At 38.8% G+C, this 21397-nt stretch overlaps 1 protein-coding gene across 1 annotated transcript in view; it reads left to right on the forward strand.

Moving 5' to 3' along the window:
- Positions 1-21397, forward strand: part of USH2A (usherin) — a 409459-nt gene that overhangs the window by 361820 nt on the left and 26242 nt on the right. The window contains exons 61-63 of the mRNA XM_013949903.2: positions 14410-14637; positions 15527-17043; positions 18919-19240. Coding sequence (XP_013805357.2) covers positions 14410-14637; positions 15527-17043; positions 18919-19240 — 2067 coding nt within the window. The remainder of the gene's footprint in view (positions 1-14409; positions 14638-15526; positions 17044-18918; positions 19241-21397) is intronic.

Below are 21397 nucleotides of genomic sequence, written 5' to 3' on the forward strand. Positions count from 1 at the left end.
GTGAATGAGCTGACAGGCAGCTCTTGCATTTGTCTTCACGCCAAGTGATATTTCTGAAGCCACAGTTTCTGAAGTCATGTGAAGATCTCATTTATGTATAGGAACAGGGAAAAGATGACAGGAGACTTTTGCTTAAAAACTTACACAGCAAATTTAAATTGAGCCAGAACCAGACAGTTAATCAGATTCAGTAAAGTTCAAATCAGAGTTTATATCTGCCCTTTCAGCTTCTTAGTACCAGCAGGATCATAAACAAAAGCACAAAAACATAAGTAATTCATGTTTTAGGTTTTTTCCCAAAGAAACTAAAGGCAGAAAGTCATAGACTCTTGTGAGGAAGGTAGCATGAAGACATCCCATGTTCAATGCTACATACATGTAATCTATATCAGTAAGGAAACAAAGTCCCAGCTTTTGAGTTAATCCCATCAGAAAGTATATTTCCCTCTGCACCTTGAATTTTATATCTGACAGAAGCTATAAAAATGCGTGACAACTGGGATGTCAAACACCTATGTGTATTGTTTCTTTCCCCTGCTCTCCTCACGTTCGCCCGTAGAGGATGAATTTTATTGTTTAACTATAAAACCTGTTTGGTTTATTTTAAATCTTTCTTTAGCATTTAGCAAATAAAATCTCTATAGTCTGAAGAGAGAGAGATGATATCTTGGTACAGATGCCCCTCCACCAGAATCTCACAGCCTGGAAGACTTGGAAAGGATATGCTCATTGAATTGTTTTATGATTGCCAAGAAAAAAGACAAGCATGGAGAGAAGGTTTCTACCCATGAAGCGAAGGGCTTGGTGGAAGGATCCCTGCCGAAGATGCTACCCGATTCAGAGAATTTTTTCTTACCATATTAGCAGACGCCATGTTACAGCCTTTAGAGCCTGAAAACCCATACATTATGCCTCTGGCAACTGTAGGCTGCTTATTCCCTCCACCAAAACAGTGGAAACTGAGTTTCCTTCTCCCTTCCTTGTCTTTCACAAGCCTCTCTTTCTGAGAGCACTATTGGAGACTGTGATCAGTGAGATAAGGAGCAGGAATTAACTCTCCTCCTGAGGGATAAGTGGAAAAAACTCCCCTTTTCATATTTTCGTTAGGAAATTGATTGTTTCTACTTCCAGCTACTCTGTATCCCTGGTTCTGCAGGTCTTATAACAGGCAGGTAATGTGTTTTAAAGATCTCATATTACTGAGGGCTGTGTAGCTATGCAGGCAAAGCCCTAGGAGACAAATGTACACTTATGTGCCCACTTGGGGCAAGCTGTGACAGGAGCAAGAGCAGCAGGTGGACCTGCAGCACAGTATCCTCCCCTAAGCTCTTTGGCTTTGCAGCTGTAGGATGGCCTTTTTAAAATTAATCCATGGCTGCTCCTCCTTTCTTTGTGTAGTGCAAGTAATTTCTAACAGCTTCTGTCACCACAGAGACCAAATGTAGAGGTGATATTAGTGGTGGGGTACGTTCCAGCTGGACTAGTCACTGGGAGCGTGTGTTGTTTGTGTGTCAAAAGGACTCCAAGGAGATTTATCTTCACAACAGGAAGATGAAGGGAGGTCCCAGTGTCTGTTTAACCTGCTGGGGTATAGCACAAGTCTTTACTCATTTTGCTTCTGAATTTTGCTCTGCTCTGAGTATTTTTATATAAAACTCCATTTGCTGTGGGTTTGAATGTGCTGATTCTTCTTCCCCATCGAGAGCAAAGAATTCCTGGCCTGGGCAAATCCTACATGCAGTGTGGAAGTGGAAGTAAACATGCACCAAGTTTATAATTGTCCTACAGAATCAAAATTGCAAATGCACAGTTAATATAACAAGAGAGGGAGGGTAGTGGATTCCTTACCATGATAAATTTTCTATGCTTTTGCTATAAAGAAAACTTTACTCTGCACAAACAAAAGGAAAGAAATTTTGCAGCGCTCTTATTTTTCAACAGGCTTTAAAAAAGAATTAATGAGAATTGTGGAAGATGTCTTTTCACAGATGAACTGAAGTAGTATTGTTGTCATTATGCCTTCATAAAATTATTTTTTATTGTTTTATCTCCAGGGGTTCAAGTCAGATGATAATTTAGATTGTTTCTAATGCTAGACTATGCTAGAAATTCTAGACTCACGATGTAAATAGATGATGAGATTTATACTATAGTTGTAGCTTAAGACAGTGACATATTTAAGTGCTGTGCTTAATGTTACTAGAAAGTCCTGGCCCAAACAGAATAAATGGAGACACTGAGAGCAAATGAGAAGAAGGAAAACATTGTGCCTTCCACCAGGTCACACAACAGTTTGAGCTCTAGTTGTTTTGATGTCCAAAACAGTGTGCCCCCTTTGAGGACAAATACAGCTGAGAACATAAAAATAGGACATTGCTGAGAGAAGCAGCTCTTCAGCATACTGCGTTTTTCCTACTTTCTGGCCCCACATAGAAGCATCACAACACTATCAGTTGCTTTGTTAGCAAACCTCTCTAATGATATTTGATTTTGGGGTGTTCATGGAAGTTTTAAATCTCACTGACTTGAGTAACATCATCTCAGACTGAAGATCATTGCCAGCATGTTGACCTATGCATAGAAAGCAGTAGGAAGACAGTGCAGGGAAGTTTGCTTCAATATTATGGATTAGCTGAGCCCAGTCCCTATTAGAATGGTTCTATTTGAATGACATCTACGTACACCATTTAGTTTTGTTCTTCTAGGCATGAAGTTCCTGATCAAGGGGTCTGGAGAAGGCAAAAGGAAACTTCCATTGATTTTGAAGAGCTTTGAAACAGCTGCCGCTTAACTTCTCAAACTGTCAATAGTTTTTTGATTCACCTTAAGGCAAAAAAAAGTTCACCTCTATGGTCTGTTGCTCTGTGTTGATTGAGTTTGTTGTCACTGGCTTCTTGGCTTTTTGAGTCTGAGGTGAATTTAAGCAAAAGTCACAGCACTGAATCTAGGCACTTATTTTAGATGCCTAAAGCAGGCTAGTCCATCTAATCTCCTATGTTGAGAGACAGTGAGGCTCCTCTGAAGGGCTGTTCAGCTAAACATAAGCATTGGAATATCCCTTTGGAGGAACCTTCCTTTCTCTGCATAGACTGTGGAGAGAGAGGAAACTAGCTATGTATGTTTTGTGTCTAAATGTAGGCGTTGTGAATATTCCCTGTAGTGCCCATATTCAAATTTAGGCACTTGGATATGTTTAAAAGTCTGACCTAAGATGACTAAATTATGGTAATTTCTTTCTGAATTGTTCATTTATAACATACATGCATGCAGCTAATCAATAGATAATAATCTAAAACTAATGGATTTACAAGTTAATGTGGTGGAGTCAATAATGTGTTGAAAAGAAATTCTCAGTCCTGAAACCAGCACGATTTGTTTTGTCCTAAGCTTGGCTGCATACCTGTTGACTTAGTGATTTGTTTTAACTCCCCAAGTAACTTAACTATCCAAAGAAAATACAAAATCAGAAATAAACTTGTTATTTTTCAGTAGTTCTGAAGTAGTATTTGTCTTTCATCTCTTTCCTAACTAGTCAAGTCACAAGTTGCTCAGAGCTTCTTCTCTTTAGTCAGAAGTGAGTCTTGCATTGAGAAGCCCAAGCCACAGTAGGAGAGGCTAATGCATGTGTAAATGCATGAAAAGACATGATTTAATATTGTGTTTTATTTATGTATTAAAGTTTAAAGGTGATGCTAGGTAGCTGCTTTTCCTGTTCGCACTGTAGCATATTTGTCTCTGCTTTTCTATGTATGTGTATGAATTTAGTGTTGGTCGGCAACATAGAGAATGGGAATGGGCAGTCTGGAGATAAAGCTTCATACATGGGGTCAAAATTAGTTACTTCCCAACTGTGTGCCTTAGGAGGATTAAGCTAGAGGGGACTATAGCTCTATGATCATGGAAGGAACAGTCTGGAAGTTAATCCACCCACTCTGTTCACTTGGTTTCAAGACATTAAACCTTCAAGCAGCCTCTGTTCCAGTTACTCCACCAAACTCTGTAACTATTCTTTCTTCTTGTTGCCTTCTCTTCAGCTCTTTTCTTGGGGTAGAGTTAATTCTAAGCCTTCATATTTCAACACATAGCTGCCAAGGGACACAATGATAGATAATTTCTTCTGTGTTGAGCCTCATTATTTTCACCAAGTTCAGAGTAACTGCAATGGCAGAAAAAGATTTTTATTTCTCTTACTGTCATGTAACATGGGGGCTTTTTAGGCTACTTGTTGAGGCCTTCCACTAGCTTTTATGACCATTAGGGGCATACTGCAGAAATGGGGAAACATCCAGCAAGTCCTGGAAGGAAGGTGTCATACCTCTGCTGAACCCGTTGGTATTTTGATGGGAAACTGCTTTGCTGCGGGGTATCTCCCCAAAGTGTACATCTAAATATATCTGTCTAATACTGTCTTCTGCTAAGATTCAAAAGAGAGGCTGGACTTTCATCCAGCTACACAAGAGTTAAGGGGGCATCCCTACATCTGTAAAAGGTGTGTTTCTGGCCTTCCACTAAGAGTGATTGCTATGTACAAAAAGGTGTGGTGATTCTCTTTTTTTCTGATATGGATTAGCATAATTGGACTACAACCTTTCTCACATTTCTACCTGTATACACCTTTTGGAAGTCAAAGACTTTCATTTGCTTTCAGCCTGTTTCTATGTGGATAGGAGACTAGTCCTAGCAGATATTTTCGTGTAGGAAGTATAAATCATTAAGGGAAGGAAGGGAACACCTGTACTGTGTACTGACTTGAAGGGAAGCCTTTTGAGAGGTAGTGGTTTGTGTACTGTTTTGGCCCATCATTTTTTAAAATATCCAGTTAATTTTAAAGTTGAAATTTTAAGTTTAGCCACATATTCAAACTGAAGTTTGGTCTTTTATAATTTAACTCCAAGTAAATTGTTTATGCTTACATTTTAATATCTCTCAGAAGTGATTATACACATAGCAGACGAGGTTTGAATGAAAAGCTAGGACTGCTCAATATAGGGCAGAGAAAAAAGAATAAAACAGTAGGAAGTAAAAACCTTTTAGTCTCCTTTAAAATGTTGCTTTTATTTTCCATTGTGTTGATGGAAAGCAGGGATTTAAGCTGTGAATTGCCTTGAGGCTGTGTTATCTTCCTGTACTTAGCAGCAGTTAGAACTGCTCTTTTTGCATTTGGATTGGGTGAAAGAGACAAGAACTCGAATGATTGAGAAACGGGAATAAAATCAGCTTGCATTTAACAATAATATGACACATCTATTGTACCTGTGTAAAGTGGGATCTAAAACAATGATGATAGTTTCCTGAAGCTGCAAGCAGTAAGGCAGGGGGATATTCTGAGACTTAATTAATTAATGTTTGTAACATGATGTGAGATCCTTGGATGAAAAGTCATATATAACTGCAAAGTCTTAATTTTATGGAGCACAACTGACATTCAGTGGCATTTTCAAAGAAACTGATGTGGGAGTTCACCTGCAATCTACGTTAAAATTCAGATTGTCCTTGTACAAATCCCCTTAAAGGTTTTCTTCAAACTGTTCTTTTTTTTTCTTTTCATTTCTTTTTCCCCATTATTGCTGTTGAGCTGTGCAAAGATAAAATTGAAAATAATTGCTTCTATAAGGAAAACAAAGGGTTTTGCCCCTCTCTGTTTTCTGTACACCAAAAGCACAGTCAGAACTCCTTTTTCAAATTTTATAGATATTAGAAATTTTCAGATACTGTGCCCAGGTTGTTTTCAGCTTAAATGGGGGAAGTTTTAAAATGTCCTGAGCCACTTTTCTTCACAATCTCATATGCGATGTAATTTGAAAGGAGATGAGGAAGAAGGCTTATGGCAAAGATATATGTAGTCATGAATGTCATAGAGAGGTAGTGTGAATGCTTGAATAACAAAACTTCAAATGAAACCAAAAGGCAAAACATTTGATAATGACAAGGGCATGTTCTTTCTATAACAAAGCAAAACTGATTGCCACAAGATACCCTTGAGTTGAGAAGTTCAGGCATATAAATTATCCATTTTTATGGATAACAAAAACATCCACAGTTTCATTATGTTGGCTTAAAATTATAGAAGCCCCTCTGCAAAACATCTGCAGTTCTGGACATTGTTTTTCTTTTAAAAAAGGGGTTGAGTCTAAAAAGACAACTACTGCACTGACATGGCAGTCCAGATTTTGTCTGTTCTGACAAAAGCATCTAACTTCATCCTGGCCATCAGCCAATATATCAAATGGAAAATACGGTTTATGGCATCAGGAAAAATACAACAATAGCCCCCTAGTGCTCCATATTAAGGGATGTACCCCCTACTACTTGCAGGTTTGAGCCCTTAGGCCTTATCCACTTTGTTACAGTAGCTATGGTTTTTCTTTTTCTTTCTGGTGCCATGCCTACAGATGGCAGAGAACGAGTAAGTGAGAGGAACACAGTTCCTAAATGTTAATGAATAGTGAATGGAAAGTTACCGTTCAAGGGGAGCGTGATATGTGATACTTATTTTAAATACATCCATTCCTGGAGTTCAGCTGAGTGAGTATGTTAGTTGTAACTGCAGAGATATAAACCCCAGCCAGAGTTTGTGCGCTTGACTTTTGCTGGTTTTTCAGTTTCCCTGAAGAGCCATTTCTATCCCCGATTAAAGCACTGCCCAAAGGATCACTCCCATTCCCCTCATGACCAAGGCAAACTGGACGAACTGCGAGTACTGCAGTGCCTGGATGAGTTTATGCAGATCCCAGACGGTGCAGTCTGAACGTCTGGAACATCATCACTAAAACTGCCAAGATCAACAGTGCCGAGTGTGATATTGCTTCAGTACTATGCTGGATTTCATACACCGTGCAGTCCTGACTGATGTATCTGCTCTGGCCTCTCTCACCCCAGCAGCTCTCCCCAAAGCATGCCTCCACTCAACTAAAGGCCAGAATTTCGATATATGTGCATTTTACAAAGGGTTACATACAGTGCTTTTCAATGGGGTTTAGGTATTCTCTCTCATCCTTCATAGTTTCTCAGATAAATTGTTTTAAAATTTTTGCATCAGATTCTGCCTCTCTTATTTTGAAGAGAAACTTATTCTAGCTCTTCATATCAATAGTGATTATCTGAGGCAGAAAGCATGGTTCAAGTTAGGTAAAGATGGCAGATTTGAACTGACAGAAAAAAAGGTTTGAGAAAACAGTCCCACCAAGTATCTCATTTATAAAAAGAACTTCTTTCTTTCTTTCTTTCTTTCTTTCTTTCTTTCTTTCTTTCTTTCTTTCTTTCTTTCCCCATCACTTTCTTGTGATGAGGAATAATAAATATGGTAAGATGTGAAAAACCATGATAAACAAATGAAAGAAGGTGAAAAACTATGTTTTATTATCCAGTAGGTCTTGTGAGTGTTGTAAGAGATAAAATATTAATGTAAGGAAAACATGTTGACATCATCCCTGTAGATGGTGTCTATAGTGGAATGTCATGTCATTGATACTTTTGGTTTATTTGATTTATTTAGTCAAGCAGAAAAATCTCTTTTTTGGATTTCAGCATTTCTCAGTACAAATTAGACAAATGCAAATAAAAATTTTTGAGAAGGTGGCACTCAGTGATATTAGATGAATTTTAAATAAAATGTTTGCCCTTATGTTAAAAAAGAAAACAAAATCTTGCTGAAGTAGCATGGAGTAGACTACTGAAGGGCTGACTTTCCCAAAGAGATTTTTTAAAGCTTTTTTCAGCAAAAGCACAAGCTGCTGATGATTTAACAGGGTACTGCTACCCAAAATCCAACACAATGACTGAATGCAGCTTGCTAAATGTTCTTGATTTCATTCTGCTGTATAATGCATCCAGCTTTCTTTATGGTGCTTTGTTTTCAAGTCAAAGCTGGGGATTCAGACTCCTGTTGAGACTGCAGCAAGTCCCCAGATGTCCAGGTGTGCCAGGAAAGAAAAATGTCTGCTGTGAAAATAAGCAGCAACTCCAATAGACAGATTCAGCTGCATGTAATTCACACTTCCTTACATGCTCGGTCATGAAGGAGAAAAATGAACAGCAACTTAATGTGTGCATATCAGGTATTAATTGTTCTTGTTTGCAGAACATATTAAACACAGGTGTCTGCTTTTTCTAAAGGTTTGATTCTGCAAATCTTTCCCTCTGATTTGGCCCACAAGCTCATGTAGGACTGTTCACATAGGAAATTATTCTGTTATGTGCTGAGCGAAAAGGGGTGCAGGTCTTTTTTTTTCTTTTTTTCTTTTTTTTTTTTTCTAAAAAAAAAAAAAGCTGTTAGCCTGTTGTTCTTAAGAAAGGACAGGAAGATGAAGTCACAGAGGCCAAGTAGAGCTTTCTGATATCGATGACAAAACTACCATTTGTTTTAAAAATAAATGACAAGAACATTCTTAAAGTTGCAGAATGAGCGCTAAGTTTGCCAGGAGTCCTGAGGAAAGAATAATTTAGGATCATGTAATCAAAGACTATGTTTTAATGCCTCAGCCATTTCCTAAATTTTGTCCTTTACATTTTAACTTGAATCCTCTGTAACACATTTTCAAACAAATTTTCCTAGGATAAATAAAAAAGCAAGCTCCAGTGCAACTGGTTCCTTAATGTAATTTACTAGCCACTATGAAAGAAATGACCCCATAGATCCATCTCAGGGCTGGGAATGAAACATCCTTTTCATCTCAACTGAAAATAGTTTGGAAGAATATTCCCATGATAAAGTGCTTCAAAATGATGTTGATTTTGTTTAAGAAAACTTCCAGTTTTACAAATTTGAAAATTTCATTTACATGTTTATTTAAGTAACTTTTAGAATACATGTTTTGTAATTTATATGTCACAAAAATTAATACCAGTGTGGTGTTAATTGAGGCCTTGTTGGGTCATACAGAATAATATAATCCTTTAAAATGAACAATATGTGTTGAAAGGCAATTTTAAAATTCTAAAATGAAATGCAAAAAGTTCTTAAAATGTAAAATTTTAAGAGTAAAATTTACCAAAAATTTAATGAAAAAAATGTAACAGTTTTTACACAAATCAGGAGGAAAATAAACATTGCAACATCAATTTCTGGTAAAAATGGAAATTCTGGTCATCTGTGGGCAAGATAATTTCTGGCAAAATGAATAACATTTTTGTTTCTGTTTGCTTAATCTTTGAGATTTTTCACTACTACCATGGGAATAATTTGTATTCCAGTCCATAGTGCTACAAGAAGGAATGGAGTCATAGATTACTTGTGTATCTGTAAATTATATCCCTGTGAGTTTGAGTATAAGGGCATGTAAAGGCTTTAGGAATGGGGTAGATTTTAAAAAGAAAAAAGAAACAGTGTACATGAGGTGAGCATGAGAAGGAAGGCAACCCAAAGGACTGGCAGCCTGAAGTTAGGGATTGAATACGAATACAATCTCAGTGCAATTTTTAGAGTGAAGACAGGAGCTAAGTAGTAGTCTGGGAAATAAGCGTGACCATCCAAGTCAAGGGGGAAGTACTGCCAGTGCTTTGCAAAGGATGGCAAAGAATCTGGATTAGATGGGGAACTGGAGAAGAGGATAATGACAAAGGTGAGGGTAAGCTGAATATCTTAGCAAAACACCCCAAGCATTCCTAGTTATTTCTGTCAATTTTGGAGGAATCTGCTTGCCTTCCTTGATGGAGATTTGGGGAAATGGCTCTGGAGGATGGTTGGATTAACATTGTGACTGCTGGGAGACTGTTGCTTTTTCCTCCCTGCCAGGGATATTTCAGTCTTGCGTTCTGTAGAAAAGGCAATGTCATCCTGAATTACCTTCTCATGGTTTATGTCCTGGGGGATATGAAATAGCACGTTTGGATCCCTGTACCACTAGTACCATTAACAGTGTGATGGTGTCTAGTGCCACTGAGTTTCGTAAGAGATTTGACTCACAGAAAGAATGAGCTGGCTTTCTAATCAGATATCGAAGATGGACTTGTGTAATCAAGATGTTCAAAATTATCTTCTTTGCTGCTGAATAGGGATTACTCTACAAAGAAAAGATAGGGAGAGACGAAGAAACCAGAGCCTAACCTTGATATGAATTGGTGATGGCTTGCCGAGCTGTGAGGGTTACCCCTGCGGAGGGGCAGATAGTCCAGCTGCCCACGGGGCAGGTCTTGTGCGGTTCAGAATTCTTCTGGTTTGTCTGTCATGCCCTGACACCTGGGCAGCTGGGTAAGCTGCCCTGCCTTAAACAGAGTACAAAGCCCAGAGTGACAATGCTGGAAAGTGCTTGTTCATCAGATTGATAGATTCAAAGATGACTAGGTTGTGTAGTTTTATGCAGTTTAAACATTTGTGCAGGAGGTCCACCTGCGCAGAGTGTTACTGACAGCTACAGATCAATGCTAATTTTTGATCATTTTCAACCTACAAAGACCTCTTGACCCTGTTGTCACCTTAGGGGCACTTCAAGTAGTCAAAAGCAATCACAGTAGGCAGCGTAAAATTGTCAGAATCCTGCAGGCTGCAGAGCCCTGCCCGTGCCCAGGAGGAGGACTCAGGGGTTAGCAAGGAAGGCACGCTGCATTCGGGATGCCACTGCCTTTGAACAGCCTGAGCGAGTATGCTAATTTGTTTCCAGACTTTAAGTGACTTCAGTGCTCATGAATTAAAAAATAAACAAACAAAAAAGGCAATCTGAAGCAAATCTAGATGGATACATTATTCATCGTTCATGTTCTCTCGTTTTATGTTTTGAAAATGCGTTAAAACAAGGTTTTATTTTAAATAACTTTTATCCTAATTTACAGTTAGAACAGTGGAATTAGCTGAAGAGTGTATTTGTTGCTGTTAATGGCTTGTGCTGCCACTGGCAGCGTGCAAAGCATTTTACAAAACAAAACACAGATGGTGTCCTGCTTGTAGTGGTGGTGAGGTTGTCAGTTCTGGGAAGGGGAATGGGACGGGGCTACCAAAAACAAAGGTCATTTCGCATTTTGAAAGATGGGGCTCTGGACTACAGTATGCAGAGCAGGTAGTGGCCAGTTGCAGCTTGCCTCAGGTTTCCATTTCTGTCATGTTTACATTGAAGGATGGGCCATATAGGAGGAATCCCAGAGTGCGCATACCTAAACGTTGGTAGGATTATTATTAATTTAATGACTGACTGAGTGAGAATACTAAGCAGAGGAGGAGGCAGAAAGTAGGGCTTGGGACTGCCGTCCATCAGATTTCATGGTCAGTCAGTTATGATCTACGAACATCTTAATGTTTGTGTTAAAATTTTGTTTTGTTGGTTTGCTTTTAATGGTGAATGAAATCTGGCCCGTTAGCAGTGTGTAAACATGGGATATATGAGTTCATGGCTTTGCAAACAAAGACTGGGAGAATATTCCATGCAATGATTTTGATCCTGTGTCCATTGAAGCCAAAGGTTACAGTGCTATCCTTTGCAAAATATATTTTGCTATTTGTATTTGACTATTCCAGTAGGACAGTATTTCCAGACTAAAAATGTCATGGGAGGACATTATATAATTCTGAAAATTAATGACTGCCATCCATCGTCTTTTCAGGATCAGCCTCTGAGCTGAGTAAATTCTCAAATGGCAATGGTGGCTGTGCAGGGGGAGAAAACGTAGCCCCATGTTCTGGGAGTATTTCTCCTGAGCTTACTTCAAAACCAAACAAAACAAAAATACATGTAAACCGTTTGCTCTTCAAGAAGTATCTATAGTAGCCAGGGATGAAAGGCATCCCTGGAAGGAAAGGTTTAGCAGTCTCCAGAGAACATGATGAACTGCAGGCAAGGAAATCCCTCCATCCCTGTTTCATTTCAAAGTGTGGTAAGGATTGTAAATAATTAAATCATGGGGTTTAGTGGGAAAACTGTGGTGATGAAAAATACACAATTTTTCTGTTTTTAAAAAAGCAAGTATTTTGCAGCACTGTTGTTGCAAAACCCACCCTGATTATGCAGTTGGTAAGAAAGCAGAGCCATTGCCTTTTATATGGTGATCGTAATAATGTGTTTGTACCTGCTGTAAGTCTCTGTGTAGCGGTCCAGGAGCAGTAAGTTAATGCTGTGTGCTCCCTTCCTCCCTTCTCCACCCCTGAACCATGGAATGTAAATTTTAGGCTTTTAAAAGTTCTGTTTTGAAAACCTAATAGATAACTGTCCTCATAAAAACTATTAATACAGACCACATCCAACTGTAAAGCTAATTTTAATCATGTTTTGTGCCAACATAATTTCTGATGCCAGATTTTTATGCTAAGCGTGAACTTCAATTTGAGCTCTGTTCTTTAACCTGCAGTTCATAATTTTGCATTTGGCTGTATAGGTTTTTGACTGTGGCAGTTTGAATGCTTCCACTTTCAAGGATCTAAGCCATAAATGTTTATTAAAAGAATCTATAATGAAATCAGTTTTGTTATTTTTTTAATGGCTGCCTTGAGTAGGTTGGATGACTGAACGCATGTTGTTAATCATTAAGTACTCATGTTACAAAAAGTGTTTGATAGTATTGCCATCTAGGGGCTGAACTAAATTCTCCATACTGAAATAAACTGTAATTGAACAGGTGCTGCTATTGACAATATACATATGTTTTTGCTTTATAGCCCACATGCTTTCCATGTTTCTTATGACAAAAGATATCTCTAAATGTCCCACAGCAGCCAGCACTTTTTTATATATAATCTGTTCGAGGTGATTGCTACTTGCATTTGAGCTTATGCTTTTTTGGCAGAGATGATTGGGAATTCTCTAGCAAAGAATTATACTTTTTTGCATTATTAATTTGCCACTGTTTGCCCTTTTAACAGAAAAAGGAATCATTTATCAAAAAAGTATGTTTATAATCTGTACTTGTGGCATCTTCAGATTTAATATTCATAATGGTCATTCAAATGCTGTGCTATATTTATCTAAAAGACTAACTCATTGTTGTGAGGAAATAACTATTTAAATATTTATGATCTAACTTTTAATATTTAAAAAAAGAAATTAATATTTCTTTAAAATTTGTTTCTGAGTCTGATAGCTTAACAAATGTTTAAATATTAAACAATTTGAAGTGTTAGCATTTAACAACTTAATATAACTTACTGAAACAGGGATTTGACTTCAGCTGTTTCTGCCACATAAAGGGAACTGAATTCCTGCAGTCCCATTCTTGGTATCTATATAATTAATACAAAAGCACAACTAAAAATGAAATTAAATATATCAGTGATCAGCAAAACCCTTCCTCTCTCCTCTGATGAGACAAATCTGCAAAGTGTCATTCTGAAACACGTTACTCTTTCTTCTTTGTTAGCCGCCTTACCTTTCCTGGCTATTCAAAATAATACCTATCGTTATGGCTATATTGCCTTCTTACTTAGATCTGAATTTGAGCTTCAGTTTGCTTTCGATCCAAGCTGTGTAAAGTCTGTGTCAGATGCTATTTGGGGAGAGCCATATAAAAACGGTGAGCTGTAATGTGAGGGGCCCCTTCTGGCCATGGCTCTTGTCTGTCTGTCCAAATCCACCCATGCGTCCCCCTGTGCTTGGCAGCAATCTCACATGGCTCATGTGGGTGGACAAGGACAGCCCCAGCCCTTTCAGAAAGGCTTGACCCTGCGTTTGGCAGCGCACGGAGGGATTTATGAGCAGGCAGGCTCCTCGTAGCCTCCCTCTGCCAGCAGAAGGCAAGAATCACAGACCAGGGAGGATTCTAGCCCACTTGCCCATGTCCTGAATGACAGTATAGCTGTTTTCTCTAATTTGGAGAAATATAGAGGATTCCTGTAAGGAAACAGGTTGCCCTAAGTTCATCTTCCCCTGTGAATTTATCTCAGGTAACATCTTAACAAAGCAGATAAAGAAAACCAGTTTATTCTATTTCTTTTTTAGCTTTTAAGGGAGCTGTTTTGTTTTCAGTTTAGAAAAGAAATTTTGCTCTTGGAAAAACTGTGGTCTGTCCAGGTTACAATGCTCTAAGTAGCTAGAACATGATGGGATACCTATTGACTGTCATTTCCATATACAAGATGCATAGAACCTGATGTGCAAAGAATTCTGTGGAGGCAAGTATCGCTCACATGCCAAGGGTTTTTACACGTGCTCAGATCCTTCAGAGTCCCAGGCACTCTGAGCCTCACTGAGCAAAACTTAAATGCACGCTCGATGTACAGTAAGTGGTTGCTAGACGAGGTTTGAACTGTGCAGGACTCCCCAGAATTCAGCTCCAGAGGCTCCACCATAATGATAGATATTTCAAAAAGCCTAAGAGTTTCTTTTTGAGATTGAACTACGGAAACCCACAAACTGATCCTGTTAACCAGATGGGGTACTCTGCAAAGAGGTCAGAAGAGACCCTGAGCTGAGACCTCATTTTCCAAGTGACAGAAACCGCAGATGCTGATTACTTTTTTAACTAATTCAAACATCTGTATTCTTGCTTCAGGGAACAAAGTATCAGGCTCATTTATTTGGATTGAAACCTTTCACAACATACCATGTTCATGTCATAGCTGTAAACAATGCCGGACAGGTTTCAAGCCCCTGGACATCTGTGCGCACATTGGAAGCTTCACCCAGTGGCCTCAGCAACTTCACTGTGGAAAAGAAAGAGAACGGCAGGGCTTTGTTACTAAGATGGGCAGAGCCTTCCAAACCCAATGGTGTAATTAAGGTAATCTTCATCTTGACACTTCATTTGATTAAAAAGGAAAGGAAAACACTAAGTATCAAATTAAAACATTTTTGCTGAAAAGGACTCAATCAAACATGTTAGACTGTAAAATAGGATAGAAGTCCTGTGTAAGCACAAGGGCACTCTGAGCATTCTCTGCTTCTAGCTGTGATTTATGTAGATTCAAATGAGTATTAACATTCCTGTGCTACCCCATGACTGTAAAAGTTCAGAACAACATAGAAATTGTTTGAAAGGCTGTTATTTTAGGACTAGTGAAGCACATTGTTAACTGAATGTATAGAAGGCTATACACAAAACTGCATGCTCCTGGCAGGGTTTAGCCCTACTCCTCACATTAGACTTTGCCAAAACCTGTTTCTAGACGAACTGAGTTTGACAGAATGTTGCTTTGAAATTTGGGACTTGTTTTAACACAATGTTTTCAACTGATTGTGAATCTTTACCTGCAAGTTTCTCAGCTAGAGGGGTTTTTTTAAGTGTTTTTTCTCTAGAGTTAGTCTGCAGCAAGCTTTGTGCTAGCCCATGGGAGCCTGGCAATGAAACTTGATAATAAATAAATATAATGAAAAGTGTCACTAACTGGTGTAATACCACATCCAAAATGGATAAATCATGAAAAGTGGATCAAAACACTCTTTTTGTTTCAATAATCTGTGTGCATAGTGATTGCTACTAGTAAGGAAGTAAGGTTCTGAATCATTGGTTAATAGTCCCTACTGTGTTACAAAGATTAATATTTATGAACAATTAGGTGTCTCATCTAGTGGTCATTTGCAAAAATTGTTGATTTTCTTTTTTGTTCTTTTATCCTGTCTTCTGTCCTTCCTTCCCTCCATCTCTTTCTTTTTTTTTCTTTTTTTTTCAGACCTATAATATTTTCAGTGATGATAACCTGGAGTACAGTGGTTTATCTCGCCAGTTCCTCTTTAGGCGCCTTGAACCTTACACTCTCTATAATCTAGTACTGGAAGCTTGCAATGTGGCAGGCTGCACTCATTCTCCACCCCAGCCAGTCCGAACAGATGAAGCACCTCCAGTGTCTCAGATGGCACCTGTAATCCAGGCAGTGAATGCTACCAACATTGAACTGAGCTGGTTGGAGCCAATTAATCCAAATGGAAAAATAATTCGCTATGAAGTTATTCACAGATGCACAAAAGAAAATGCTGCAGGGTACAGAACAACAATGGAAGATGAGAAAATTGTTTTCACAGAATATAACACTGAAAGCACTACATTTATATATAATGATAAAGGTTTACAGCCATGGACAAGGTATGAATATAAAATACGCACCTGGAATGCAGCGGGCTATACTGACAGTTCTTGGACAGTGGCAAAGACTAGTCAAACTGCCCCTAAAGGTCTTGCTGCCCCTAGATTATACTTGGCATCAGTTAACCCTCGTAAAGTGCTCATTTCATGGGTTTCCCCGGAACAGCCCAATGGTATTCTTCAGTCATACAGACTACTAAAAAATGATGTTCTCTATCCTTTCAGCTTTGATGCTAATACTTTCAACTATATGGATGAAGACTTACTACCTTATTCAATATACAGTTATGCGGTAGTTGCTTGTACAATGGGAGGCTGCTCCACCAGTGAACCAGCTGCAATACAAACACTGGAAGCAGCTCCTGCATTAGTGGATCCACCATCTCTACAGGCTGTCAGTGCCACTCAAATTAATGCATCTTGGATACCTCCTCAAGTACAAAATGGAGACATCACCAAGTACATACTGAAATTAAACAATGAAGAGTATTATCCTGGCAAAAGTTTGCAAATGTTGATTTCTAATCTACAGCCTTACACACGGTACAATTTTGCATTGGTTGCCTGTACTACCGGGGGCTGCACATCTAGCAGATTCCAGTCAGTGATGACCATGGAGGCCCCGCCATTAAATATGGAAGCTCCCAAGCTGCTTGTCATGGGCTCAGAGTCGATTGAAATCACATGGAAAATTCCAGCTAACCCTAACGGTGAAATCACAGGCTATGAGCTAAGGAGGGATGGTGTTCTTCTTTACTCAGGTCTGGAAACTCGGTACCTTGATTTCACCCTAATGCCAGGCATGCAATACAGCTACACTGTCACTGCAAATAACAGTCAAGGGAGTGTGACCAGCCCATCAGCTCAAATAAAAACCAACCCCTCTGCTCCATCTGGGATGCTACCTCCTAGGTTGCAGGCATGGTCCTCAAAGGAGATTTTGGTGGCCTGGGATCCTCCTGTCAAAGTAAATGGTGACATTAGAAATTACACAATCTCAATCCACAAGCCCGCTGAAAGAGGAAAGAAAATTGTTGACTTTCATGCATCTCATGTTTCTTTTATGAGGCGGTCCTACATAGTAGCAGAGCTAGAACCCTACAGTAGGTAAGTCTGAAAGATCTTGTTGAAAGAACTCTGCAAGGTGATTCAGTGGGCTGGTAGATGGCTTAACCATCCCCTTTAAACAGATAGGCAGACCTATAGGTTTTTGTTCCCCAAAAGCACATGATAAAACCAGAATATTTTCATTTCTAGTAACATCAACTATATATCATCTTGGTGAAGTGCTTAGAGTTGACATAGGGGATAAATGGTGCAAGGGATAATTCAGTACTCTTCTACAGGCTCCAGAACTGGTAACCTTGTACTTGTGTATTTTTTGCAAGATGTCTGCATTCAAGAATAAATATGGCTTTAGTTGACAAATTGAGGGGTGGGGAGACAACAGATCTGTTGGCTAGCTCATTCACAGTGTAACTGAACCAAGATTAATGGAGTCACACCAGGAACATGCTTGCCTCTTTGATCTGAAAAAAGATGACATGCTATTTAAGTGAAAGCTAAAAGAGAGGATGCAGAACTCAGCTACAGAAAGAACACACTTGATATTGAAGTAATATCTTCCCCACTAATTCTTGATTATTTACCTGACCTTTCCTTATATATTTGTGCAGGCATAATTTGTGTGTGTTACATGGTTGATAACTCTGTCTACTATTTACATATAACTAATCTAAATCCAAAGAGAGAAGAGTAATAGAATGAAGTTAGTGATGATACAGTTCTCAAATGATATCCAAATTGTCTCTTACAATGAATCATATTTTTGATTCATCTACCAGCAATATCAAAAAGATTTTGATCAGTTGAACTCCTGCAGATGTTAACTCTGCTCTGAAAAACAAACAAACAAACAAAAACAAGTCAAAATCCAGAAAACAGAGTTCTTTCTTGGTGTATTATATCATGGAAGTTTTGGGCTCCCATTTATGTGCTTTTAATGGAGATCCTGTGAGGCCATTGCAAAGCATTGACAAGCTGGCTGCTCTGCAGCAATAAGTTTACTTTCCAGCGTGTTTTCAAATGGATCCTATACACCCAGAGAAAGACTTGTTTGGTGAACATTAATCCTGTTATGGGCTGGTTTATCAATTATGAAGACATCTCTGTTTCACCTAGCAAAATGTTACCTTCCTCAATCAATTATTTTTGTTTTAAAGTTAATCCCATACCATTTAGAAGGGTGCTACAGTGTCTTTATTTGACCAATGTTTTTCCCTTCTCCCTTTTTGTCAGCATTACTTGTTTGTATCATTAAGACTCTCACAGCTGACTTCTGAATGGTGTTTCCCTCCTCTCCTCAGTGCCTTGACCTTTCTGACATGTGTTAAGTCACCATCAAGCCCTGTTCTCCAAACTTGGCCATTTTAATTTAAATTCTGCCAGAATTAAGCAAGTGGAATAAAGATTTCTATATTCTATGCCATGTGTAGGCACTTTTTTTTTTAAAAAAACAGAACTTGAAGAAGGCAGAAGTTGGTGTCAAGGTTGATAACTGAATTGACAAATACTTGTTGAAGCCTGGTTTTCTGTTGAATCAAAATGAATGCAGAGCTAAAAAACTTAGAAGCTGTTTCACTTTGTATGGAAACTTAAATATTGTTGCATCCCATTTATGTTTATGGTAATTTGGACTATTCTACAGCCTTTACTTATACGGGGAATGGAACCCTACTGAAGTTAACGGGATTGCTCACACATGCAAAGGCTTGCTCGTGTATGGGTTGTACAGTTTTCCTAGAGATACAAAGGCATGGCATATAATCTGCATGTTGATACAACTTGTTTTCTTACTCAAAAATGCCAAATACCTAGAAAAATTAAGAAACCCCCATGTGTACTCAATTCTAGTCTTATGCACAGTCTATGTTTATATTTGCAGTGTTTTTATCACTTGATTCCTGATTTGTGTTCCCAAAGGTATGAAGTACAACTCCAAGCTTGCACAGAACTGGGTTGTGCCTCCAGTGAGTGGGCATCTGTACAGACGCTGGAAGCACCCCCAGCAGTGCAGCCTGCCCCTCTCATAGAAATACAGACCAGAGCCAGTGGGTTCCAGTCAGCTTCTTCCGTTCTGTGGACTGGCCCGCAACAACCAAATGGGAAGATTTTATATTATGAGCTTTACAGAAGGCGAACAACTCAAGCCCACATAAATTTAGACCTTGCGCTTGTTTACAATGGTTCTTCAACTTCCTTCAGAGATGACAAGTTGCAGCCTTACACAGAATATGAATATCAGGTGAGAATTGAAGTCAGTTAGCAGCTCAGATGAAGATTTCAGTACACTCTGAGAATCTTACTTCACACTTACAAGGAACATACACATCTCATTCTAATGTTAATAGTATTGTGATACCTAAATAGTTTTTGTTAATGTATTTTAAATAGTTGAGAGCCTGAAAATAGTTTTGCACAAGCAATACATTCATTCAATATTAATTTTTCTTTAATGTAATCATAAATGCCTTTGTTTCTTGTATGGTAAGTGTTTGTGTACCCTTCAGAGCTTTTGCAAGGCTCTAATGTTACATGAATAGTTTAAAATTCTAGTTGTTAAATGGCAGCTTTAGTGCATTAGTTTTTCTTTTCTTTTTCCTCTCTCCCCTCAGTCTACTCTGAATTAATTTTTAATTTATGACTTTACATATACCTTATATGGAGAGGGTTTGGGCTTGTTTTCTCTTTAAAGTAGATGCTAGGATTACAGTCAGTTTTCGTGGGTGGTTCAAAAGGGAAATTGCTGTTGATAGTTGCTATTATTTCTCATGGTCATAGGTATTTTACTCTTGTTATTTTTCTTATGAGGATGAGATAAAGCAAGGAGAACAGTTCTGCCATTCAGACTGAGTATCATCTCACCTTACTAGAAATCAATGGTAGTACTGAAATCAGTTCAACTGTGGAGTAAGTAATGTCACCATTTGCTGTGAAGAGCATATAACTCTTGATTTTCAAGACCCTGAGCACTAAAGGAATTTATCTTCTTTGGCCTGGAATTGTTTTCTATGTCAGTTATGGGTTTCAACATTTTTTTTTTTATCATACATTACTAGTAATAATGTAGGGCCTTATTTGATTTCAGCCTCTGAACTGATAACCTTGCTATTTATAACCATCTGACATTCATTCCAAGTTTTTATATGAGTTAGTGGGGTTTATACCCTCACCAAAACCTAGCCTTGAATTTGTTGTTTTGAAAGGAAAGTGGATGTAGTTTCATAGCAGGATGAGGTTGATTTTGCACATATAAATGCCTATGAATAGGCATGCTTATCCCCCCTGCCCAAAGAGAATACCAGTAAACCTCACTGCTGGTTTTATACACTGAACTTATATACATGATATGTCATGATGATGAGTTTGGCAGTGCTCAAAACTTTTTAAAACCTTTTTTCTCAAAAAAAAAAAAAGGGTTGGTTCAAGCATGGATTTGTTTTGATGTATATACAGGGTAGCACATTCCACTTTTGAGCTCCTGTAGTATGGTGGAAATCTTTCTTTTACAATTTCATTTGCTTTATAGGAACATAGATCCATAAGATAATTCAGGTTGGAAGGGATCCCAGGAGGTCATCTAGTCCAACTGCCTGCTCAAAGCAAGGTCAGTTATGAGATCAGATGAGGTTACTTGGGGCTTTATCCAGTTGTGTCTTGAAAACCTCCAGGGAGGGAGACTGTAAAACCTCTCAGGGCAGCCTGCTCCACTGCTTGACAGTCCTCATGGTGAAGAAGGTTTTTCTTGTATTCAGTCTGAAACTCTTTTGTTTGAACTTACGCCTGTTGTCTCTTGTCCTCCCACAGAGCACCAGTGTCTCTGTCTTCCTGATAACCTCCCAGTAGGCACTGGCAGGCTGCTATTAGGTCTCCCCATGAAGCCATCTCTTCTCCAGGCTGAACAAGCCCAATTCCCTCAGCCTTTCCTCACAGAGCAAGTGCTCCAGCCCCTGATTACCTTCGTGGCCCTCTACTGAACTTGCTCTGGTTTATCAACGTCTTTCTTACACTCAAGGGGGCAAAACTGAGTGCTGTATTCTAGATATGGTCCATCGAATGCTGAGTAAAGGCCGGTAATCACTTTGCTTAATCGTCTGGCTACACTACTGTTAATACAGTCCAAGATGCTGTTGGCCCTTTTTGCTGCCAGGGTATATTGCTGGCTTGTGCTCAGTTTTTTGTCTATGAAGACCCCTAGATCCTTTTTAGCAGGGCTGCTCCCCAGCTGGTCACTCAGTCCTCACTCTGTAAAGTCGCAAAGGGTAATTCCTTCCCAGGTGCAAGGCTTGGCATTTGTCCTTGCTGAATTTCATGAAGTTCCTGTTGACCCATTCCTCCACATCCTTCTGAATGCTAGCCCTGCCCTTGAGTGAATTGACAGGTCCCCCCATCTGCAAATTTG

This window comes from Apteryx mantelli, chromosome 3 (assembly GCF_036417845.1).
Source record: "Apteryx mantelli isolate bAptMan1 chromosome 3, bAptMan1.hap1, whole genome shotgun sequence".
Taxonomy (NCBI): Eukaryota; Metazoa; Chordata; class Aves; order Apterygiformes; family Apterygidae; genus Apteryx; species Apteryx mantelli.